Below are 21,674 nucleotides of genomic sequence, written 5' to 3' on the forward strand. Positions count from 1 at the left end.
GAAAACATCATTCTTTTCCATTTGTGCTTGTTGTTCTTGGCTTTTGATTATACGTAGTGATTAGAATTATTTTAAGATTATACTCAGCTTTCAGTATCAAATTTCTCGGGGATAATTTCTAATGGATTTGGAATCACAGAGACAATTCTTCATTGACATCTAGAAGTTATAATTCCAAACAATGGCTAGTCCCTTTAGCTTTGAATAGAGTGTATTTACAATGGCTTGTTATTAGTAAACGTCTGTTAACATATAATTTTACATGAGTAAGACTCCTCTCCATTACTAGAGAAAACAATTGTGTTTTGTAGCGTATTTTCAACATGCCGTGGAACATTAACAGTCTTGCTTGCTGCATGTTAACCACTATTTAGATGTCAAGATCTAGATTTCTGGAAGACATGAAAATAAATGGAGTGCACAACTTAAGATATATTATCCAAACACAGTTCTTGTCCCCTATGGAACTTTGAAATAGCAGTCTCCTCAGTAAAAAGTAAACTAAAAAGGTTTAAAACGTCAAATGCTTGATAATTAAAGGATAACATATTTTAACTATTTATGCATAATGATCTTAATGACTAAATCCTTATAATAATAATAATATACAGGAAGCATGGACCAATGTTTATAGTTGTTTACAAAACATCATTGGCAATCCAACATGGAAAAGTCCATTTTGGTTCATCAAATATGAGGCTAATAGAAAGGGAATAAAGTACATGAAAAGAGGGGGGAAAAGAAATAGAGTATCCATTGTTAGCTGCTCCAAGTAGCATTTAGGAAGACCCCAAACTATAGAGATGCAGCTTTCCAGAACTCAATTGACTTCCTTTGCTGAAACCAAAGTTAACATATTTATCATGTACCAATAGGAGATATGAACTAAAATGATTATATGTCTAAAGTAAAGTGAGATTGTATATGTAAAGAAATTTGATTCGAGACTATGATATATCAAAGATCCAATATTGAAATAATTTCAAAGTTTTTCCATGACTTTGTCTGTGTCAATACATAATTCGAAATGCCTCAACATTTTTAGAATACGTTCGAGTCAAATAGCAATGATTCAAAGCACTTTACACTATTTCGGAAACCCAAAAACTCAATTGTATGGAAATGTAAAATTAAGGATTTCCAATAAATGCATATTCACCCTTAAATCATTGAATGCATCGAATACTCAAGCATTTTATCAATTCAATGGTGGTTATGCCGTTAATGAATCACTATAGACTTAAAAATACAAAATCACTTGAGAGGAACTTTTTCTGAATTAAAAACAAACCTGACCCTGTATCCCACCCCAGTTTAAAGGACCACTGAACTGAACCCATATTTGGTGTGGATATACAGTTCCCTGATTCAATGTGCAAGTCCCATAGACATAGATATCAGAAGAGTTACCTGTGCAATTGGCATTTTCTCCCTTACTGAATCAACCAATGATAAATCAATATCAGCTACTGCTATGCCTGTAGACGACCGATCTGAAACACAAAAATAAAATCAGTAAAAGAAATGGCAATACATGTAGCCAAAAGCACACAATGCATTAGTTGAACAATAAAATGTATCATGGAGGAAAAAAAGAAATTTTTAATTTTTAATGTATAAGCTTATATCAGCTGAAACCTCCAAAAAGTACAATGAAAGTCGTCTTAAGTATATTCGAGTAGAAAGTCTCACATTTGATACGAGAGGATGAGTGAAAGAATTCATAAGAGGAAAAAACTCAAGTAATCATTGCCTTAAGGTTTTGGCTCCAGATGTCGTGTCGTAGGTAGATCTTCACTATTCCTATGATCTAGTAACAATAGAACTCCCGAGTAGTTGGAGGATCCCCGATTGCGGATGGGTCGAATAAGTGATATCAAATGCGATAGTTGAGTTGGGACATGGTGGACTTAAAGGGAGTGGACTAGTAAATGTGATATCCACACTTGAGAGGGAATTGTTCAGTATATTCAATTGTAAAATCCTATATTAGATATGGGGATGAGTGAAAAAGTTTATAAGTAGAAAAACTCATGAAACCATTGTCTTAAGGTTTTGGTTCCAGATGTAGTGCCTCACAGTAGCTCTTCACTTTTCCCATGGCCTAGTAACAATGGAACTTCCCGATGGTTGGAGGCTCCCAATCGCGGTTGGTTCCAAACAGTTCCGCCAAAAAATTGTTCAACCAAAGAAAGTCAAGTGAAATATGTCTCAAAGATTTTAGAATGCTTCCATGTTTACTTTTCATCTTTTCTCACATATTTGCAAAAAGTTCTAAATGATAAATTTCTAAGACAACAGTTAGGCATAAATGACGTAAGTTGTGAAATATCCCTTGAACCTAGACTGCATAAGCAATATGAAAGAAGCCTAAGATAAAAATTGAATACATTGTGGTTAGTGGACTTTCAAATTTCTTAAAATAGCTCAGTGAACGTGGGGATGTATCAATTTTCTTACCTGGCAATCGACCAACAATGGTTCCCCATGGATCGATAATTACCGTGTCGCCATAGCTTTCTCTTTTTTCATTATGTTTACCAGCCTGTGCAGCAGCTATGACCTGATAATTCATTCATCAAACCATTCCTAAAAAGTAAGTGGCAAATAATAAAATATTTTAATTATATTGTTACATAGCTTTCTTAAGGAAAACTATTTGTAAGAAAGCCATAACAGACAGTATTATTGGTAACTGATAATTAGCAGGAATACACAAGGAGGTGGCCCTGAGAAAGAAATTTAATGTGTCCAGTGATTATCCTCTAAACACACTTCAGTTCTTCAAAGTGTGGGAGAATGAATTCTTACATAGCATTGATTCTCAATTGCACGAGCACGAAGAAGGATCTCCCAATGCGCTTCACCAGTCACTTTAGTAAATGCTGAAGGCACCAATAGTACCTGGACATAGTAAAACACACAAATATGGTAGATTCTAAACAAGCTTCTTTTTTCTTTTCTTTTCTTTTCTCGGTATAACTCTAAACAACCTAGTTTAGGCACAACAGAAAGATATCCACTTAATACCTGTGCTCCATGCTGGAAACGTAACAACTGGTAAATCTCAGGGAATCTCAAATCATAGCAAACAGTGAGGCCCAAACGCCCAATAGGACTGTCTACTGCAACGACATCCTTTCCTGAAAATATCACCAAGATAGGTCATTTTCACATGAAAACATTTCACCCGGTATCATATCCAAGTGCTCATCTCTGGCCTCAATTCCATATAAAGAGAAAATGTCCTACCTGCTTCTGTAAACCTACTTTCTTTATATACCCTTCCACCAGGAACATCTACATCAAACCTTCAATAATATAATGTTAAAAAATCAATTGTTTTTACAGCCATAATAAGACAAACAGAAATCAGCACATTTCTCATTTCAGGAGGACAATTAGGCATAAGCTATATCTAGGATTGGTAAGCGAGCCAATAGGCATTGTGATGGACTATGGAATAGACAAAAAGGAGTATACAACAACAGCAATCAAAGCCTTTTCTAACTATGTGAGATCAGCTACATGGACCAAATACATCATTGTGTTCTATAATAACCCACATCTTTATATTGAAGTACATTTTTATGGTTTAGCCTAGATGAATATTTACAATATGAATGGTTATGAATTAGGATTCTAACTCTTGTTCCCACTGTGTTGGTTATTACAGCAGTCTCTTTCTCTCATCCACAGGCTGTGTACTTTTGTTTCTTTTGCAAACTTGCAACAATATACATGTGCTAAATTCAAAGCAGTATGATCCTTCAAAGACAAATAAGCTAGCAAAACAGCCCAAAGTAATACTTAAAAAAGGAAGCTGGTCCAGTGCACGAGTCTCCCACATAGTGGGGCATGGGGAAGGTAGATGTAAAATCTCGTTAATACTTAATGAAATAAATTCATTTTGACTATATAAGTCAAATTATCTTACAGGTGAATCTTTCTATAGGAGCTTCTAATTTTCCCAGTCTCATCTACTATAACATGAGTATTAGACAAGTGTTCATCATCGGATCCTTTTTCCTGGAAACCCCCAAGTGACAACCAAATGCTGGATTCTCTGCAGTGTATCAGAAGATATAAAATTTATTCACATGATAAGTGAAGACATATAAGATCAGTGAAGAAGATAAGGAACATATTGCTTTAATACCTACCTGGCCAAAGAGCAGTATTGGTCCATAATTGGACCATCCAAAGGTTGAGCAATAGTAACACTCTCTCCATCCTTAGCAGCCACATAAGAGAATGCTTCAGGAAAGCAAATCAATTTGGCTCCAACTGATGCTGCTTCCTTTTGCAAACAAACCATACCCAACAAAATACTTCACATGTCAGTATAATAATACAAGTAAACCAATTAATTTTCAAAAAATACAATTATGGTTTGTGTGAGAATGATTCATGAATGTAATATTTATTCACTATCAGTATAAAGATTTTATACGCAATCAATACATTAACTATAATTCAACTGTATTAGTTATATTTAAAAATGATTAAATATGAATGATATATGATGTAGCGAGAGATAAAAATATCTTATAATTTCAGTGCAAACATATTTTTCTCGTGTTTCATTTCCATTTGCAATATTTCCGATACAAAAATATTATTATCACATCATTCACTTATATCTTTCGATTCATGTAGCCGACTCAATTAAGATGAAAGAGTATAATATAGAGATGAATGAGAAGGATAACTTGGACGAGACGAGAGCAGGTGGCGAAATTGGCAGCAAGATCGTTGATGGATGTCATCTGAGCCGCAGCAACTCGGACTGAGTTAGAAGCCATTGACTCGGTGGTGGAGAGAGAAGAGAAAGAGAGTGACGATGAAACTCGGCGGTGGCGGAGAATATGAGTGTAGAATCTTCCACCAATCAGATTCACTGTTGCATTCTTCATTTCATCTTCCTTCTACATTCATTCCACCGTGGCATACACAATCTCACATTATTTTTTATCTAACTCAGCTAAGTATTTCTTTATTTTATGCAAATTAAACTTATGGTCAAATGGTGAGTTTGGAAAAAATTGATAATGCACATTAGTAGTATTTATCACTTTTTAAGTATTATTCTTTTATAACTCATGGTCATTGTTTCCCTATAAAGAGAGGTATTGAATAGTTGTGCTATAGCATATTTTATTTGTCTCTTATTCTTTTCTCCTTACTTTATATATACATTATGTTTTTATTATACCTTTTGCTTTTCTCAAAAAAAAATTATTAACTTCCTTTTTAGCAGATTTTGATTTTGCAGGTTTCTTATTTTTGGAAAAAAATGTTATTAATAAAATAAGTTTACTTTTTTATTATTTGTTCCTTTTATATCTTTTTTCTTCACCTTGAGTTTTTTATTTTTATTGTCTCCAATAATTAATTTTATGTGTATTTAGCAATTTTACTCACTCATTATAAAGGAATAGAAAATCATAAAGAATTAAACAATTTTGCTTAATTACTACTTAATCTCAAAAATAGAAATACGAGTTGACGGACACCAGAATCCCGGTTAACATGTTAGTTTTTTCAAAATAATTAAGTATAAATTTTGGTCAAGTGAATTAAAATTATTTCACTTTTTTAAATCGTTAGAATAAATTTTGCACAGTATAATAATCAACAATAATATAAAGGATTAATTCCAGGAAAGATGGTTGTGATTAAAAAAATAATACGATATATTAATTTGTATATATTTTAGTTTGATCATGTAACTCTTTTTTATTTCATATTCATATTTTATTTTGCCTATGTTAGTTTTTCATTAGCTTTATGATGACATTGATAATTTGTAAGATAGGGAATTGTCATGGCTCAAGGAGTTCTTTAGGACTCTCAATGATTGATCTCAATCAAGATCCAGTAATTCATATTAAGTATTCTCATTTATCACAATAGCGTATTGTTCTATATGACTAGATATATATCAGACTAAGAAACCTAAAGCTGGCTAACTTTAGCGGTAAATTGCACAAAAATGAAGAGATGAAGTGCAAAGATTATATAACATGCACTCTTATGCTTATGAATGCTTCTTTATTCATAAAAAAGTAGATCACATTATATCTTCCTTGTTATTTTATTGGAAATTACTTCTCCGTTTTCAAATAATCCTGCAACCTTAACTCTACATCTTTGCATTAATATCAAACTTAGTGCATGTGAGGATTGACTTTTCTGCTTTGGTTCAAGAAAATGAAGTTGTTGCATACAGATACTATATTAAGTAAAGATTGTACCCTGATACAAGGGTATTTGTAATCTACTAAAATCAGTACCCATAGTAACTCATTGTTTTCAATTTACAAATATCAACACTTCTCAGCTGACATTATCATATTTTCACACTTCCAAAATTATCATTATTTACCTTTTGATTAGAATCACACATAACCTGTAATAAAGATATATTTGATACCACAAATTATAAGATAAGTAACCAATATATCTAAATTTATACCTGCATATTGACATTTATATTAAAGTTAACTTCTCAAGTAAATATGGTAATTGTAGGTGAGAAATTTTACCTGTAAATATTGATATCTTATGTATAAAATTTTGATAAAGTATTATATAAATTGATAATAAGGAGTAAGTATGTAATTACCATAGGTTTAAAACACCTTGATATAAATATAGCTGAATTAGTATATATGTAAGAAACTATAATATCTGTCATATGTGTAAAGCTGAAATTTTAAATGAGTATTAATATTATAACTCTTTCTTCAGAGGCTTCCATGCCTCTATCCCTTCTGCAATTCTACTCGTATTACTTATTATGCTCATGCCATGGATAATCTATATAAAATAATTGTTTAAAGCATTTCTTTTTGGAAATAATATAATCTCCACAAGTTTTTTAGAATAGAAGGAAGACATGTCACTATAGTTCATACTTATATAATTCTTTCATTTAGTTTATATGTTGCACATCACATAATGGATTCAGCATAAAAGTCTTGTTTAATAATGTACAAAATGAAGAATGACATAAAATCACATCACATACTAAGATGGATACTGATACAGGTACCTATGTTCTGGTTCATATATGATAGATTATTACTCCAATGCAATAAAAACAAACTAGTATTTTATGTTTTTTGTGGCAATGGCATTTGAATGATATATATATTTATGTGAATAGAGTACATTTCTCTGGTATTTTATGTTTTTTGTATATCTAATCCTCATTGAATCAAAGTTGATGCATTCTTCATGCAGTCAGATATTGATATTAAAATTACAAGGCATTACCTGAAAAGTTATTTTATCAGGTTCAGTTTCTGTGCTATAATATCTCAGTAGCCTTCATTGCTTATAACCTCTGTAGTAGAAGTAGAACTAGTGTACTTGTGACTTCAATTATTCCTTTCTTTGAAACTAACCAAAAATAACTCATGAAATTTTCAGTTTGAACTATAATTCCTGGATACAGCATGAGTACTTATTAAAAACCAGTAGGAAATAGGAATATTCAGAAGTATATATTGGACAATGATAGATTCTCATCACATTTTTCTTCCCGGGGCCCTTCTTTTTCAAGATTAGAATGTCAGTGCATGAAAACTATAGGCAACAATAATATTTACTGAAACAAATAACTTTTATATATTTGTCCACTACGTATTCATGCATACAATTATGGTTATTTTATTAATGCATGAATTGAAACACTTACATCTATTTCACAAATTAAAAACAGAAACAAAAACATTGCCACCTGATAAGTGCATGAAGTGGGAACTATACACTGCTCATATCAGTGTACAAAAATAGCAGGAAAATCATGACCAAGAAGGAAATCTTGCAAATCTTGCAGCATTTTGAATCCTGTTCCATGTTCCAGCAGCCACATGTGTTTAAACTTCAAAATAGTTCCTTTGTCGTAGTCCTTCACTTCTGTAATTGGTTTTTTTTTTAAACAGCAAAACAACCATACATTAGAAGAGCACAAGGGGTTTTAACCAATAATAAAAAACCTACTGCTTGATCCTAATACAATGATTATGAATATAAAACCAAGGATCCAAACACCATCGGTTAAAAGGAAAAACAATATTACACTCACACATAGAAAAATACCAAAGTCAAGTTCTAACTTAGATTAAATCTAACAGGTGGGTATCTACATAATTCATTTGTCTTAGCCTCTCACTTCTTTATCAGAATTTTGTCCATGTAGCATCCGCTTCACTTTAATTTATTCCTGAGTGGTTTCAAATCATGATACAATTAAGAACGATGTTGGTTCAAGTGGTACATGTTTGATTCTCTTTAAGCAAGGTCTTGGGTTCGAATCTTCTAGATGGAAAAAATGTCCGCTGAGAGAGTTAGCCCCACATACCTGTGGATATTCCCAGCTCAGACAGGATTGCCTCTAGTGCGAGGATACATGTGGGAAACCAAAAAAATGATGATACAATTCAATTAATTAAACTTTGATAATTTTGCTCTAGCCTATGTACGTTTGATCAATAAGCATAGGGATTTCAACATGCATGAAATGTTACATTAATATCTGCATAATTTATAGTAGAATATTGAAGCATATATCTAAATTAAATAATCTTCCTAATTCCTATCTGAAGTACCTAAATTGATCAATAATATTAAAAGGAAATTCTTTTTCTTCAGTACTGTTGTTTAAGTAAGCAGTAATGAAGCTGCCAAATTGAAAGATGCAAATGGACAGCAAATGCAGGTTAAAGAGGTAAAACCTGAAACTCTTCTATTTTTGTTAACTGCACCTTCTCCTGCACAGATACTATCTGCTATTGGAATTTGTTATTGTCATGACTATAAATCCTCCAAATAACATATTCCCTAATACAAAGTAAAACCGTATACATCTACCATTTTCAAACATCACTAATCGAAAATATCGTGTTCTGGGTCGCCCTTTTTTAACCTCTCGTCCTGGTCTTTGTTCAACCTTCTTAACAATAAATCTATACTTCATAGCCTTTGTTCATTCTTTCTGCAAATCTGTGGAATTGTGTGATGAGTTAATGCTTACTTCATAGTTTTGGACAAATGCCATGCCCTGTTTTACGGGGGTGGGGTTCCAAAAGGGAACCAAAGATAACGTAGGAGCATCAAAGAGAAATTCATTTAAAATTAAAAATAAAGTATTAACCCTTCCTTAATGTACTGTTGGCACTACTCAAATAAAGTCAACAAAAAAACTGAAAACAAAAACAACTCAGAATAAAAACAACACAAAGTGAAGTGAACTATCTCACTCTTCTCTCACAGTTTCTCTCCTTCACGCCTTTCTTCATTTCTCTCTCTTCTCTTCTACTTTTCACCATTGGAAAATTTTCATTCTTTGCCATACCCATTTTTCAAAATCCTACCTTTCTCTCCTTCACCACTGTTATCTGAGTTCTATGACCATTTTCCCTCTCCTCTGAATCATATTCAACATGTAACTTTCTCTGTTGTTTCCTTCAATAACTCACCAACAGTTTCATTTTTTGTTCCCTTTTCTTTATATTTTATGCATAAATTTATCATCTTTTGAGTACCCACATGCCGATTTTGTGATTTCAAATTCTCTGATTTCGTTCTCCTTAATTCTAGCTTCTAGGGTATTAGCTTGCTTCTACAAGTAGGTTATTTTGTGGAGTTTTTTTGTCTGAATCTTATGCTTATTTTTTCAGAGCCATAAGCAACATTAATCGAAACAACGTCTCAAGAAGAAAATCCACCTCCACCACCAATGGATTCTGAGAAAACAAACACAGAAGCGGTTAATAAACCCTTCTCAATAAGGTATCTACATGCTTAAAAAACTTAACATAAATAAACCTATGTATTTTCCAAAATAATAGTTTGTTTTTCTTCTTTTAATGGTATACCATTATTGCATGTTTTGTATCTGCATTGATACCTTAATTGCAAAATCTTGAGCGCTTTTGATTATTCTCTATTCAACTCTTTGTTAATTCCTTTTGTGGATTTTATTAAACCTTGAAATGTTAGTTGTATCTATATCTTGGATTGGATTGTTAATTTTTACACCAGCCTAAGTTGAAACTTGCTAAACAGAAGAGGAAAAAAGTAACACTAGAAATAATAATTTTGATGTTCAATTATGTATGCTAATTAATTACTTACATATAATTAAATTTTGTTGCAGAGAGTATGTTTTTTCTTGGCGTCAGAAGAATGTGTTGAATAGCTGGCCATTTTCTGAGAAATCATTACAAATGTGTCTAAAGGAAGGTTTAAGTATCAATGATATATTACCACCATTTCATGCACCACCAAATCAAGGTTCTTCAAACTTGTTGCATTTGAGAGATGATGATAACAACAAAGATGTCAATAATCACTCACAGAATGTGACAAATGAGTGCAATTTCTTGTCTAATGATGCATCTTATGAAGAGGGAAATCAACCTGCTGAAGATTCAATTACCCTCCCAACTTCAAATGATAATGCTGATGCAAATAACCCAACATTGGCATCATTGAAGGCAAGGAGAATAGGCAAGTGCAAAAGGGGTAGAAGGAGAAGAAAGATTCGGTTAATGATAGATATTTTGGCTGAAGCAAAGCACTCTACTTTAGATTATCAATACTAGGATGAACAAGTTTTGCTGTTATGCTGATACTGCTGTGAATGAAAGATTTCAGCAAATGGTACCTTATCAAAACAATAATTCTAAATCTTAGCTAAAGGTGATGATTCTTACAGAAAAGGTAGCAGGAAGAGAAGATCATGAAGTAGCTAATGTTGATATATGAGATTAGAAAGTGGACATTGCATTTTAAGTTTATTATCATTGGATGTAATGTATAATCCAGGAACATAAATTGATTCCATTCAATATATTATAACCCATGCAACACAAATAATATTATATTCTATGTTATTGTTATCTTTTTACATGTATGTTATTGTTGTTATTCATTCTAAAATATTCTTCAACAACTAATTAAACTGAGGTATCATTTACTTGCAGAGAGTAAAGTTTCTCTGTCTATTTTTGCAGGGTTTTGTTGAAAATTAATAAGGCTCAAATCTTGATTATGAGTACGCTCCTAATAAAAAACATGTATTTCCACTTCAATATAATTTGTCTCCTCTTTACCTTAACATTTTCAATTTAGGAATGACAATGATTTTGTTGCCATCATTTTTTAAGAACAAATCTAGTATTTGTCCAAATTTGGTTTCAAAGACAGACCATAAGAATTAACTTGTGTATTAATTAATTATTAGTTAAAAGTTAGAAGTATCTGAATATAGGAATCTTCCTAAACATTTATGGATAGATATGATAGGATAAGAAATCCAATCTATGTTGGGATTAATAAATAGTTGATGCTATAATCAATGTATTTGACCAACTTGAAAAAAGACACTCTCTCTAATTAAAACCCTAACATTGCTCTTCATGTGTATAACTTGGAGTTATAGGTTATCTATATCAAGAGAAACTATTATTTTTCATCTGTTTATAATTATTAACAATACGAGATAATATCCATACCATAAATAGGTACTATATTGTTTAATTTGATTGTCAATAAAATAATTTTTAAGATTAATCGATTAAAAAGTATCTTGCAATTTAATATGTTTGACATCCAAAATGTATGTAAGGAAAACATATTTTTATACGTAAATGGACTAGATAATAGGAAATTGAGAAGTATTAATTAATTATACGATTTTCTACCTTTGGAAATAAAAAATATTAATTCTAAAAGGATAAAAATAGTTAATACAAATTCAAAAACTAGTCAAAATAACACAGGATAAGTATGTTATTTAAGACTCTTTTTTTTAGAATTGTCCATCAAATATTGAATTCATAAAAAGTATAGTTTATTATTTATGGGAAATTTGGAAAAATAAAGAGAGCAAAGAAAGAAAGCTGTGGTGGGTAGATATTCAGAATTAGAACTGCAATTGAGGTGTAGGTGACATATTTGTTTGATACAGGGTAACATCTTACATCTTATCCAAAAATAAACTAAGATTTGTTTGATTCGTGAAAGTGGCATATTTATTTTATTCCTGAAAGTAATATTGTTTAAAAGTGATAATCATAAATTTAAAATAAGGAAATGCCCTTAATAATAAAGATTCTTTCATCTTTCACAAAAATTATTAGAATCTTGGATACAAATCTTTGTTACTAGCTCCTACGTGGCAGACAAAGGGACCTTTTTTTTGTTAATTCTTTTACACTTATATGATTAATTATAAATTATTTTAATTCAAATTATATTTTGAAATTGATGAAATTATTTCACTTATTTTGTTTTTTTAGAACAAAGCCAATAGGTCATTTTCTCTCATTTTTTTCCTTCACCCATCATATCATACAAAACTTACATTTATTAAAATAACACATGTCACTTTTAGTTTTATGTAATTAGGAGTATTTATAGTTTTTTAAGAAGACAAAACATTTAAAAGACATTGTAAGGATAAATTTCTACAGTATATTATAAGAGAGTTTAATTTTGAAACATTATCTATCATTGTGATTCTTTTAGAATACCAACCAATCAGCCATCATAATTTTCTTATGTAGTCAGCATAAATGTCAAATTTTTGTTTTAATGAAATGATAATATAATGTATGGTTTCTAAAACAAATAAGGGTGCTGAATTTGTATAACATTTATAAAAGTATTAAAAGAAAATTGATCAACACATAGTATCACCATGTACCTTGCAAATAAAAACTGACACAAAATCACCATTACCACATAACATTTCTGCTGATATTTGATAAAACAAACTTAAACACAATTTATCATATATCTACGGACGCTTATAACGATAAAGAATAAAACTGTAGATATGAATATAATATAACTATGGACATTAAATTAACCATAGATATAAATATAATATAGTTATAGATGTCTAAGTTGATAACTATATGTATTGGTGACATGAACCAAGATATCATATCTTCATTCAGTACATGGTTTGGTACTGCTTTTCGTGTGCCCAATATCCAGATTTATGTAGTTCATTAGATTTTATATTATTATTATTACGATAATATCTTATAAGGAAACCATGTGTGGTAAGAAATATAGAACAACCTTGTTCATGAGAGGTAACCTGATACCCTAGAAAAGTAAGAAACATGATGTGGTCACAAAATCAAAAAGTGTCGAATATAGCTTCTGCTACTTGTGAACTCAGATGGCTACTTAAAACAACTACTCAAAGAACTCAAATGGGTGATAATGAAGATGCATTGTATGTCACTTCTAATTTAGTATTCCATATTGAGATATACTGTGATTTTAAAAGAAAGAAGATGGTATAAGGACACATAAACTCATGCATTTTTTCTACTTGGATAAGGTATATGTATACTCAAGAAAGTGAGAGATTTGTAGTGGAAAGATGAGGATATGTGATGATTGTATTTGTGACAATAGGTGAATTTGAAATACAAGTTCCTCACACAATAATCAACAAGACCTTTATATAACGTGTTTAACTTACTTGAAATGACTCTCAATTTTCTTTAATTCAATGGAGGTTTTCATATTCATTCTAATGACAATGAATTATTATCTTATATTATTTAGTTAGAAAACAAAAGAACTACTGTATTTTATAATGTTCATGCTGTCTAATATAACAATAACAATAAATTCATGTTGGTCTTTCTGAATATTTGTGCTTCTGCTCAGATGTCACAAATCTTTAACCCCTTATTAGTGGAAAGATTATCAGTATTATACCCAAAAACAGTTCTTATAACATGCATCATGCAACATTATATCAACAAGATGTAACATGTAAATAAATGTGTTCCTACAAAATTAATTTACATGTATGTTATATACATCATTTTCTTAACAGTAGAAAAGTTTATAAGATAATTTTATATGAATATATATCATTACTTTTACACTATCATTTTCGTCCATTTTTTACACTGAAACCATGCATTTCAATAAGACAGCATGATCTAAATATGTTATTATATAACTTGTTGAATAAAAAGGATTATCATATATAAGTAGGAAAGGTAGCCAGAAACAAAGGCTATGAACCTCATAATCATCAATCTATACATCACTCATAACTCACATCAACATACACTGTTGTTGTGAGTTTTTCTCCACTACAACTTCTACAAACTCATGGCTTCTTCTTCTTTTCTTCATCTATCCCAAACCCTTTTGGCCTCAGGTCACATTCTTCATCCACTTCCTCATCATGCAAGCCATCTTGCTCTACCTCCTCACATCACAGGGTTGGTTATAGTGTTAGAGCCACTGCTATTGAAACACACTGGACAAGACCACTGAGGTATATAACTCTTGTTGAGATATCCATCAACACCATTAGGTTCCATTCCATTGATGCAGTTGAGAAGGCTAACTCTGGCCATCATGGTCTCCATAATATTTTATTTATAGGGTCTGTTTGCGAGTTGTGTTTTGGAAATAAATGAAAGGTTTGAAAGCTATCTCATATATTTATCTCATAGCTTTGAAGTATTTATTTTTCATTCATTGCCCTCTTAAACTCAACTCGCAGATGAACCCTTAAGATTTATAGCATAAATATTTATCAAATTGATATTAGATTTATTAATTACATTATAATGATCTCAATCATTCTTCTCATTCAATGATCTAGTTAAGTATATTTTCATCTTTGAAGTACAAAATACATATTAGAAGAGTCACGCCCTTTTCTTTTAGTTGAAAAACATACTACATTATCTTAAATAAACTTGAGGTATACTAAATCTATGGCATTAAATTTTCATGTTAAAAAATGTCTGAAAATGCACTTGCAAGTTGCAACATATAATGAAAACAATAAGAACAGAAATATATCATCTTCTAACTGAACCAGTGTGCAAAGAAATGTTACTATTTAACGAACCATTTAGGCACCAATCCTGGGTGCTTGTTCCATACTGAATCTTGCCAAATAGGATTTAGCATCAACAAACATTACTGTCTCAGAAATAGATATATGAAAGACAAAATTTCTCCTTAAATGCTTATTTCATTCAACAGAACCACCAAACAAACAAAACATCAAGGAAGAATATGCCAATGTGACATTGATGAAACTTCTTGAAGAAAATATATAAATAGTATCCACCAAGCTTGAGGTTTAAGAGAGACCAATGACTTTTCCAGTTGTTGTATCAATATCAATGTCATAGAAGCATGGCCTTGTTGGAAGCCCCGGCATTGTACTCATTGTTCCAACCAAAGGATAAATAAATCCAGCTCCTATACTTGCTCTTACATCTCTTATTGGTAAGATAAACCCAGATGGAGCTCCCTTCGCTGCAGCGTTGTCCGAGAAAGAATACTGTGTCTTAGCCATGCAGATTGGAAGACCCGAAAATCCTTGCTTGGTATACATCTCAATCTGCTTCTCAGCCTGGATAGACAATGAGAATGCCAATTAGGTGATCAAAATTGAAAACAGGAGTGTCCATTGCACAGTAAAAAAGGAAGATTTTTGTTGGTTTGCATCAATTAACTAGAAATTTATAGGAGGCAAATAGTGTAATGAAGTTAAAGTAAATTGTCATAACATTATAAGAGATGAATGAGATCACCTGCTCCGAGTACTCAACGCCACTGGCTCCATAGGACTTTGCTATTGCCTCTATTTTCTCTTTTATACCTACATCAAGAGGATATAGGAACTTCAATGGCTGTGCTACATTCTCACAAGCTTTTTGAACTGCAATTCCCAGGTCAACCTGAATCATGACAAAGCATACCTCAGCAGGTAATAAATATCATTCTTAATTGAAATTGTATCCTGTCACATGCATGTATATAAAACTAAATTCAGCTGCTAATTGTAGCCCTGAAATGGTCCCATTTGCTTAAAATTTGAAGTCTAAACCATAGGATGGATAAATTTGTGTTAGCATAAGCACTGTTTCAGTATTTGATTAAACACAAATTGAGGCAACTTGATAATCAGTTCATCAAGAAGTTTAAAAATAAAGAATCTTTAGAGTAAAATTTTATATTCAAATATCCTAAGCACAAGAAGGTGATGATGAGCTTTGCATAGTGGCCAATAGAGTGAGCCTTGGTACACCTGGTTAGGCTACATACATCAATCCCCCAGACCCTACCAGGTGAGAGCATCATGCACTGGGCTGCCATTTTTTGATCCTATGCACAACTTAATCAACAACAATCTATTGATTCTTGTGTTCCCCTATTTTCTCCATTGCATTGACTATTGGTTGCTATAATTCAATATTCTATACTTTTGTGGCATGGTAAAAGGTAGATATGGCTTCTTTATCAGCTAAAATGCAAGACTTGTGAAGTAAGAACTTACTGCTCCTCTGCCACCATGGGCATGATGGCTAGAAATTACAGCGTCATAAGCCCCAGCAGCTAAAGATGCATTTCTAACTGCATGTAGCTCAGCTTCAGTGTCAGTTGAAAACTTGTTGATAGCAACTACAACATTCACACCATAAGCTTTTGTATTTGTTATATGTCGAGCCAGATTCACACAACCAGCCTCAACCAGAGCGACATTTTCCGTCAAATATGCATGGTCAAGAGGCTTACCAGCAACAACTGCTGGCCCTCCGCCATGCATTTTCAGTGCCCTTATTGTTGCCACAATAATCGCGCACTGAGGTTTTAAACCACTATATCGACACTTAATGTTCATAAACTTTTCAGTTCCAATATCAGCACCAAAACCAGCTTCAGTAACTACATATCCACCTGGTCCCACCAGTTTTAGTGCAATCTTATCAGCCACAATAGAAGAATTCCCATGAGCAATATTTGCAAAAGGACCTGCATGAACAAGAACAGGAGTTCCTTCCAGAGTCTGCATAAGGGTAGGGTTAATTGCATCCTTCATTAAAACCGTTAAAGCACCTCCAACACCTAGATCATCAGCAGTTACAGGGTCACCACTCTTGCTATTTCCAATAACCATTTTCCCAAGTCTCTCTCGCATATCGGCTAAGGATGTTGTCAGCGCCAGAACAGCCATAATCTCACTAGCAACTGAAATATCAAATGCTGTTTCTCTTACCTTTCCTTTCTCATCAGGTCCCTGGCCAATAGTAATCTTTCTCAAGAATCTGTCATTGATGTCCATTACTCTCCTCCATGTAATAGAAGCTGGGTCAATATCAAGCCTAGCAAATTTACCTATTTCTTCTGGTGTAAGATCATCTGGATTGGTCTTTGAAATACCAAGCTTCTCAAGACGCTTAAACATGACATCACTGAAGCTCCTTTTTCCTTCTTTATTTGGAGGACATAACCGGTTAAAAAGAGCCTTATCTGACTGTGTTGATTCATGGAAAATTCGGGTATCAATTGCAGCAGCTAGAAGATTGTTTGCTGCAGTTATTGCATGAATATCTCCAGTAAGGTGAAGATTGAACTCATCCATGGGAATCACTTGGCTATAACCACCCCCTGCTGCACCTCCTTTGATTCCAAAAGTAGGTCCTTGTGATGGTTGACGAACGCATGTGACTACCTAACAAAGAAATAAGATGTGATTATGTATCCACCATAACCTTGACATAGGACTTAAAATTGTATTTACCATTAACTTATTGGACCCACACAGCCCGGGAAAACCAAAATGATGAATGAACATTTCCTACATCCATTCATTTATTCACCATACAAAATAAATAACACCGGAAAGTACTTCTTTTGGATAAAGTGCAAAGAATGGTATTACCAAAACTAGTCAAATAAATTGAATATTTAGAGATTCCAAAATAAATACAATGACCCATACTGAAACATCCCATACAAAGTATATCCTAAGAAGTTCCTTGGACTTAATTGTTGGGTGTGCATTCATGATTAAGAATATGTGACGCAGAGGATAATAAAAAAAATAATGTTCCAAAAGGTCTCGGACCAATTGACTGAATAACAATTAACATCAAATTGGTCTAAAAGTCAGCATCACTTTTTGGAACTTACAGTAAATATTATTAGAAGATATTTAGAGCTGAGAAACTTCAAATTACCCACATTGAATTCAATATCAGAGAAATAGGTAGCACAATCCACAGATGTAGAAGATAAGAAAAGATCTACCTTTTTATCAAGATAAGCACCCAAAGCTTGACAAAGCCCCACTGTAGTAGTAGATTTGCCTTCTCCGAGCGGGGTCGGAGTAATCCCTCCAACAACAACATAATACCCATCTTGTGATCCTTGCAGTTCATCAAGAACTGACAATAAAACCTGTAGATTGAAATAACTCTTCAGCTAAGCCAGAGACTCAGAATGGTATTATATCTATGCTGTAAGACCAGATTGTTCATAAATTGTTAACCAGAAGATATATGTCCAGACACAACAAGTAAATCTCACTTCACAGATTATGTTCTGTGTTTTCTGTGGGTGCTTTATTACCTAGCTCTGTGAACTCTTGCTTTGTTGGTACCTTGTTGTGAACTCTTTTTTCTTATTAATGCAATTGTTTTATCCAAAAATTATTACTTCACAGGGGAAAGAAGAAAAGCATCAACTCCCATTATGCAACACAGACAAATAGACCATATAGCATTCAGTTATTTATTTTCTAGTTATATAAGATTGATATTTATAAATAAAGTAAAAAACATTTAGAAAACACGCTTTTATTATATTAAAAGGGCGATCCAATGCACGTCGTGAGGCTACTACCTCATGGTTGTTTCGAGTATTTGAAACCATGACCTTTCGGTTACAAGTCAGCAACTTTACCATTATGTCGAACTTATCCTATAACTACAACAACAACCAAACATTTATCATCTACCTACCAACCTAATTAGCAAATAATTGAAATCTGGACAAACTTCCTAATCCAATAATATTCCTATAAATTTTAAAGGATTTAAATTTAACCCCTTTTCAAGTAATCACCTTTCCTAATCCCTACAACAAATCCAAGTACAGAAAATAAAAAATTGAAAGGAATAAGGCATATGAATATTGAATATTGATTAGAAACAAAAGGGTAAAAAAAGAAACCCAGAAAAAAAATACCTTGGCCTTATATTTTCCATAAAGGTCATAGTGATTGGGAGTGAGATTAAGGTGTTGGGCAATCTGAGATATATGAATAGGTTCAACAGAGTTAGCAATATCTATGTCTGCTGGAACAGGGGACACAACTTGTACCTTCCTCACTGTCTTTGATGAACTCATTGTTTCTTTGATTCTGAATCTCAAAACAGTGGTTGCTGTCTCACTCTCATTTATGGATTTGGAATACAAGTTGATGCCACGTTGTTTATTGATTCCATCTTTATCTTATCATGAGAAAAAAAAGATTTATTTTTTGGTATTATTAAGTTACTCTCTCAATTATTTCGTATTTAGAAATTGAATTATTGATTTTAAAATTTAGTAAAATCTTATATCATTAGATTAATATATTGTTAATAAAAATATAAAAGGTATTTTTTTAGTGATAATGTATGTTTTAAAATTATATATAGACAATAAGTACATATTATACTATTATTTTAATTATTTTTATGTCCCCGTTTGTTTAAACTTTAAATCATTGCTTCCAGCTAAGATGGTATTTAGAATTCATTATTTAATATGATAAAAAATTATATGTATTGATAGTATATAAGTTTTATACATTATTATTATATTATCTATCATTTACGTTTAATTATCATTAACTATTTAAAAATTAACTCATAGATAATATTATGATTGTATATAAATTTTTACATCAATAATATACTGATCAGATCACATATATGGTGTTCATTTAATATATTATGGATTAAGAAGCGGTTGGTGTATTTATCTTGTGTGGATGGTTTTAATAAAATAGGATAGAATGAGGGATTTGAATAAAAGTAGGTTAGCCCATGAGTCTCATAAACTCCAAAATAATGATAAGATATAGTATTGAAAAAAATGTTATATTTATCTACTGTGAATGTATATTTATATATAATTATTATATTATTTCACTTAGATTACTTTATTCAAAAAGTCAATTATAATTAGATATAAATTATATAATAATATATAGAATTCATGCATTATGAGTGTATTATTTATTTCTCATTGAAAATCATATTTAAATGCTAAAATTATATTTGTAATTCAGAATTTCTAACCTTAACTCTCAAAATAAGTAGAAATATAATATTTTTAATTAATTTTTTTATTAAAAATAATTTAAAATCATGACCGTTATTATTTTTTTTTGCCATGTTACATCTAGTATGGAAATTCATGAGTATTTTGGAGAATCTATACCCATAATTGTGGATGACGTTTGTGGTAGGATCGTCTCAACTTTTTTTGACAAATACAAAAATAAATAATCATACCCCTTGAAAAATATAAAACCACGAGGATAAGAATTTACGATTCATATATTTCATTTTTTATTACAAAAATATGGATTGAGTTATCCTCAAATGCATTTTCTTCAAATTTTATACTTCTAAATAATTATCCTAGCAATAAGAGTTATTAGAACACCTAATATTTATTTGACCTTCTTTCCTAGTTATCTACATTGTCTTTTAATATTCAATCTTCCAAGGCCCATACAAAATATATGACGTCCCTCCAAAACATGCCACAAGAGTGACAAGATGACCATAAGTATATTATTATAAGTTTAAAATCTATTTTTTTTACACTATTAATATATTATCCACTATTAATTTATAATATTTCTATTTTAAAGTAGTACTAACTAATATATGAAATGTGGAGATTTTCTAACAATGTAAAAAACACTTATATTGTTAATATACACATTTTAAATCATATTATTATTAGGAACTTTGGTTATTTATTAAATAAGGAGTAGTTTGGAATAATTATACCTTCAATATTTGACAGCAATGACACTAGTAATTATACCTTCAACATTTTCACTGAATTTGAATATTTCACCATAATTATCACATCATTTTATGATTCTCTCAAAATCTAATTACAATGACTTAATAATTTATGAGAAAAAATATATTTATTGACAATGTAACAATTTTTATACAATTATTGTATGATTCAATTATCAATGACTTTTAAAAAAAGTAATCAAAATAAAATATGAATAATATATTAACTATATATAATTTTTTACATTGTCAATACATAGATATTATACTCATAATTTATTGAACATGACGTCCCTAAAAATTAAAAAGAAAATCCAATCTAATTTTTTGGTAAACCCAAAATTTAACTTACAGTGAGTGAGAGTGACTATTGTCACACCTTCGACAAATGTACATATAAGAAAACGAATAAAGATCACATGTCTCAAGAAATTTATGTTTATATATTTCAAACCAATTACATTATATTAAATAATATACAAAAGTTATTTTCTACTTTTATAATTAGCCTTTTTAATTAGGGTATTTTAATGATTATTCATGTTCACATACTCCAACATAAGAAACCACAATGTTTTATGTTTTGAATATATAATTTTTATATTTTTGTCCAAGTAGAATGAATATTATAATTTAACAAAACTATATCAGCATGCACAGTATACGTAGGGTGTCAAAACGGGCCGCCCGGCTCTGCGCTCACAAATGTCTGCAATAATTTAAGCGGGCTGGGCATGCCCGCAATTGGTTAACGGACAAAAAGTCATGTCCTGCCCGTTTTAA

General features: G+C 31.3%; 2 protein-coding genes and 1 pseudogene across 2 annotated transcripts; 1 reads left to right on the forward strand and 2 right to left on the reverse strand.

Annotated features, from left to right (window-relative positions):
- LOC109346517 (nitrilase-like protein 2) lies at positions 572-12,798 on the reverse strand. Its single transcript, XM_019586109.1, has 10 exons — positions 12,793-12,798; positions 4,713-4,921; positions 4,164-4,300; positions 3,938-4,066; positions 3,253-3,311; positions 3,031-3,143; positions 2,812-2,904; positions 2,461-2,563; positions 1,411-1,493; positions 572-837 (listed from the first exon to the last, which is right to left on the reverse strand). Exons 2-10 carry the CDS (start codon positions 4,914-4,916, stop codon positions 796-798), a joined length of 963 nt encoding a protein of 320 aa, XP_019441654.1. The 5' UTR covers positions 4,917-4,921; positions 12,793-12,798; the 3' UTR covers positions 572-795.
- LOC109346518 lies at positions 9,244-10,913 on the forward strand (annotated as a pseudogene).
- Positions 14,925-19,253, reverse strand: LOC109346515 (formate--tetrahydrofolate ligase). Its single transcript, XM_019586106.1, has 5 exons — positions 19,051-19,253; positions 18,112-18,261; positions 16,358-17,533; positions 15,612-15,758; positions 14,925-15,430 (listed from the first exon to the last, which is right to left on the reverse strand). The coding sequence occupies exons 1-5, from the start codon at positions 19,210-19,212 to the stop codon at positions 15,155-15,157; spliced, it is 1,911 nt and encodes a 636-aa protein (XP_019441651.1). The 5' UTR covers positions 19,213-19,253; the 3' UTR covers positions 14,925-15,154.

The sequence above is a fragment of the Lupinus angustifolius genome, chromosome LG04 (genome assembly GCF_001865875.1).
Source record: "Lupinus angustifolius cultivar Tanjil chromosome LG04, LupAngTanjil_v1.0, whole genome shotgun sequence".
Taxonomy (NCBI): domain Eukaryota; kingdom Viridiplantae; phylum Streptophyta; class Magnoliopsida; order Fabales; family Fabaceae; genus Lupinus; species Lupinus angustifolius.

What these genes read in the sequence shown, in the direction of transcription:
- LOC109346517 (XM_019586109.1), bottom strand. Translation starts at nt 4,916, where the DNA reads ATGAAGAATGCAACAGTGAATCTGATTGGTGGAAGATTCTACACTCAT. An exon ending in AAGTAGGTTTACAGAAGCAG is followed by an intron (nt 3,144 to 3,252) that starts GTAGGACATTTT and finishes TGATATTTTCAG; the next exon opens with GAAAGGATGTCGTTGCAGTA. An exon ending in GTTTCCAGCATGGAGCACAG is followed by an intron (nt 2,905 to 3,030) that starts GTATTAAGTGGA and finishes TACTATGTCCAG; the next exon opens with GTACTATTGGTGCCTTCAGC.
- LOC109346515 (XM_019586106.1), bottom strand. Translation starts at nt 19,212, where the DNA reads ATGAGTTCATCAAAGACAGTGAGGAAGGTACAAGTTGTGTCCCCTGTT. An exon ending in GTGCTTATCTTGATAAAAAG is followed by an intron (nt 17,534 to 18,111) that starts GTAGATCTTTTC and finishes TTTCTTTGTTAG; the next exon opens with GTAGTCACATGCGTTCGTCA. An exon ending in CCCATGGTGGCAGAGGAGCA is followed by an intron (nt 15,759 to 16,357) that starts GTAAGTTCTTAC and finishes GTCATGATTCAG; the next exon opens with GTTGACCTGGGAATTGCAGT.